The 3,468-nt window shown below is 35.8% G+C and overlaps 1 protein-coding gene across 1 annotated transcript; it reads right to left on the bottom strand.

Moving 5' to 3' along the window:
• LOC122444071 (olfactory receptor 4L1-like) lies at window positions 1-930 on the bottom strand. Its single transcript, XM_043472871.1, has one exon. It carries the CDS (start codon window positions 928-930, stop codon window positions 1-3), a length of 930 nt encoding a protein of 309 aa, XP_043328806.1.
• Between the last annotated feature and the right edge of the window lie 2,538 nt (window positions 931-3,468).

Raw genomic sequence — 3,468 nt, 5'->3', positions numbered from 1 at the left:
CTATGTGGAGCTAACATTTTGGAACCTTAATTTTTTCATGGCCTCTTGCATTTTCTGATTTCTCAAGGTGTAAATAACAGGATTCAATAAGGGTGTGATAACAGTGTAAAATACAGCAAGGACTTTATTGCTGGCAAAACTCTTGAAAGGCCAGGCATAGATGAAGATACACGGCCCAAAGAACAGACTGACCACAGTGATGTGGGCAGACAGTGTGGACAGGGCTTTGGAGAGGCCTCCAGATGATCTTCTTTGCACGGTGGCCAGGATGACAGTGTAGGAGACAAGCAGGAGGAGGAAACAAATAAGTGACCACAGTCCACTGTCAGCAATGACAAATAATTCCAGGGTGTACGTTTCCACACACGCAAGCTTAATCACAAGGGGAAGGTCACAAAATATATTGTCTATGATGCGGGGGCCACAGAAAGGCAGGTTTACCGTTAATACCATCTGACTCATGGTGTGTATAAAACCGATTGTCCATGAAAGTATAACAAACCCATTCAGTAACCTGTGGTTCATGATTTTCCTGTAGTGCAGGGGTTTACATACGGCCACGTATCTGTCAAAAGCCATGGCTACCAGAAGAGTCATCTCAGCACCTCCAAACAAGTGCATGAAGAACATCTGAGCCATGCATCCCCATATAGAGATGGTCTTGTGTTCAGTGAGCAAGTCTCTGATCATCTTGGGTGTGGTGACCGTGGAGAGACACATGTCCAAAAAGGAGAGGTTTCCGAGGAGGAAGTACATGGGAGAATGAAGGGTGGAACTGCAAGTCACTGTGACCATAATGAGAATGTTTCCCAGCACAGTAGCCCCATAGATCAAGGAGAATGTCACGAAGAAGACAATCTGAAGTTCCCATCCTGCAGAAAATCCTTGTAAAAGAAACTCAGTCACTACAGATCCATTTTTCAGATCCATTTACTCAACTCAGAAAGATTCCAGATGTTCTTTATATACAAAGAGATTTTTTTTTTAAAAAAGCCACAATTAGCACTGACATGGGGTTGCAAAGAGTCAAACACAACTTATCAAATGAACTTCAACAAAAACACCAACAATTTTTTATTTCTATTTGATGAATAACAATTGGTGATATGAAAATAGATAGTCTTAAATCTCAGATCTTTTGTATTGCTTTCTCAAATCCTTTTATCATCACTGTTCACAGGAAGAGTTTGGGTGTTGTGTGCAAACGGCATGACGTGGTTTAGAGTAAATAGTGAAATGATTCAATCCTAATGTATAGATATTGCTTTGGTTGTAGTATATCACACTAAGTTTTCTTTGCTGAGCTTTTTAGATGTCATTCTTAGGATGTAGAGTGATCAAAATTAATTATCATTATGTGATCACTATGTGATAAACTGTGTTGTGTTTCACATATGTTAAGCTTTACTGTTATGAGCATAACAACCCCATTATTAAAATTATCCTAATGTTGTATTAAAGGAAACTTGGCATAGATGTTTTAAATGACTTACTCACACCAGCATCTAGGCTTGTAGCAAAACACCATATTCCCTCCAAACATAAAGGAATGAATATTTATGGTCAAGTTATTAAATATTGATTAAATTAATATGTTCCATTTATATGAACATAACAGATATGATTCAACAAGTATTTGGAATCCCTCTATGTAATTAACTGCACTTTTTTTCTTATGCAAAAGGAATCAGAACCTGGTATCTCAGGAGTTTACCATCTAGAGTTAATTATCAATCAAAAATTAGCAATAAGACACGTAAGAAAATATTTAATTTAGCACATGTTGTGAAAAATGTTGTAAGATTTTTTAAAATTGGCAACCAATTCCAAGTGTCACTTTTAAGACACAGCTTCAAGCTTGTTTGTTTCTATCTTCAAACCATTTTAAAGAGTAAAATGAAAAGTACTCATGGTCAGTAAATATAAGGACAAGTCTTAAAGACTGGAGATTTATAAGAAGAAAAGAATTGATAACAGTGAGTAGAAAGAGTGGTGTATTTGGGAAAGTGACTGAATTAAGTTTTAAAGATTCTTAGGAAATGTTTGTTTTCTTTTCTCCAATGACCTGTACGTCTCTCCTTGTTTTCAGCTCTGCTTGGTCTCTTGTCAAAATATCTTATCACCGTTATCCAACCTTAATTATCTCAGCTGTTATCTTACCTCCAATATTTTTAAGAAATAGTCAGTGTCTACAAACTAGGGGAAATAAAAGTGAAAAATGATGTAGTTCCTGTAGGTCAACCTCCAGGAGTTGCTAAATGGTGAACTGTGGGCCTGGAGGGGCATGCAGAGGACAGTCTCCACACCATGCCTTCTATAATGGTTGTGTTACATGACTATCATGAGAGTGACCGGAAATATTGCTATTGAGACTTTTGTGACAGAAATTGAAATAACTGCATGCACTTTGGGGAAGTGACATGGCTTGATAACTGTTAGAAAGAATGAACATGCCAGCTATCATTTGGGAAGCAATACCTTGAATTTTATATCCCACAATAAAGTAAAAACAGAAAAACTTGCAAATGAAATTAATTTAGTTAAACATAATTGATTAAGAAAGATTTATTTTGGCCTTTTATTTCAGAGGGAAAGCTGGAATTTACTGTGTTGATGACTTTCCCAGCATTTCTGTCTCTTATTCCTCTCTTTCATTTTTAAGCAAGCTTCTCAAAATATTTATTTGGTTCTGCACTTAACATACCTGTTTCTATATTGTGAAGGTAAAAAGACTATACAAATGAAAAGAAATAAATTATCATATAGTTTAGACAAAAATCCTATCAATGAAGAAAATTGTCTTCCTCTTAAATAATTGCACATTTTGTTTTAGTTACCTTTACTCAATTTATGATGCACTTTGCAGGATTTTGAAGACAAAATCACAGTATATTAGAGTTAGGATGGAACTTTGTAATCCTTTGTTCTCTTTAGTAAATGAAAAATCAAGATCTCCATAATTAATTAAATTCTCCCAAGTCTTAGAGGTAGGACAACCCTGAGGAAATGTAGTGATTATTAGGTGAGATGGTGTATGTATAAGCTCATGGCTGGACACAGAATGGGCACAGAGAGGGCATGTGTTGAATCTGAGTCACTCATACAAATCTTATATAATCCTGAGACTTTTCCATATAAATCTCTATTAGGAAAGGAAGGAGTCAAGACTTGTTTTAGTAAATTGTTGAAAATAAATATTTCTACTCTGGCTCATGTGTATATAAGACATAAATTACTTAATATAACAAAAGAAAAAGGGGGTAGCAGAGGATGAGATGGTAAGATTGCATCACCAAATCAATGGATATGAATCTGAGCAAATTTCAGGAGATAGTGAAGGACAGGGGAGCCCTGTGTGCTGAAGTCCATAAGGTCACAAACAGTCAGACACAACTTTGCAGCTGAACAACAAACACTACAAGCATAACTAACTCAAATAAATATTTTCTCCCATTTTTATTATAGATA

Source organism: Cervus canadensis, chromosome 6 (genome assembly GCF_019320065.1).
Source record: "Cervus canadensis isolate Bull #8, Minnesota chromosome 6, ASM1932006v1, whole genome shotgun sequence".
Lineage (NCBI taxonomy): Eukaryota > Metazoa > Chordata > Mammalia > Artiodactyla > Cervidae > Cervus > Cervus canadensis.
The sequence above is the reverse complement of the archived record's forward strand: the minus strand, read 5'-3'. Positions and strand labels throughout refer to the sequence as shown.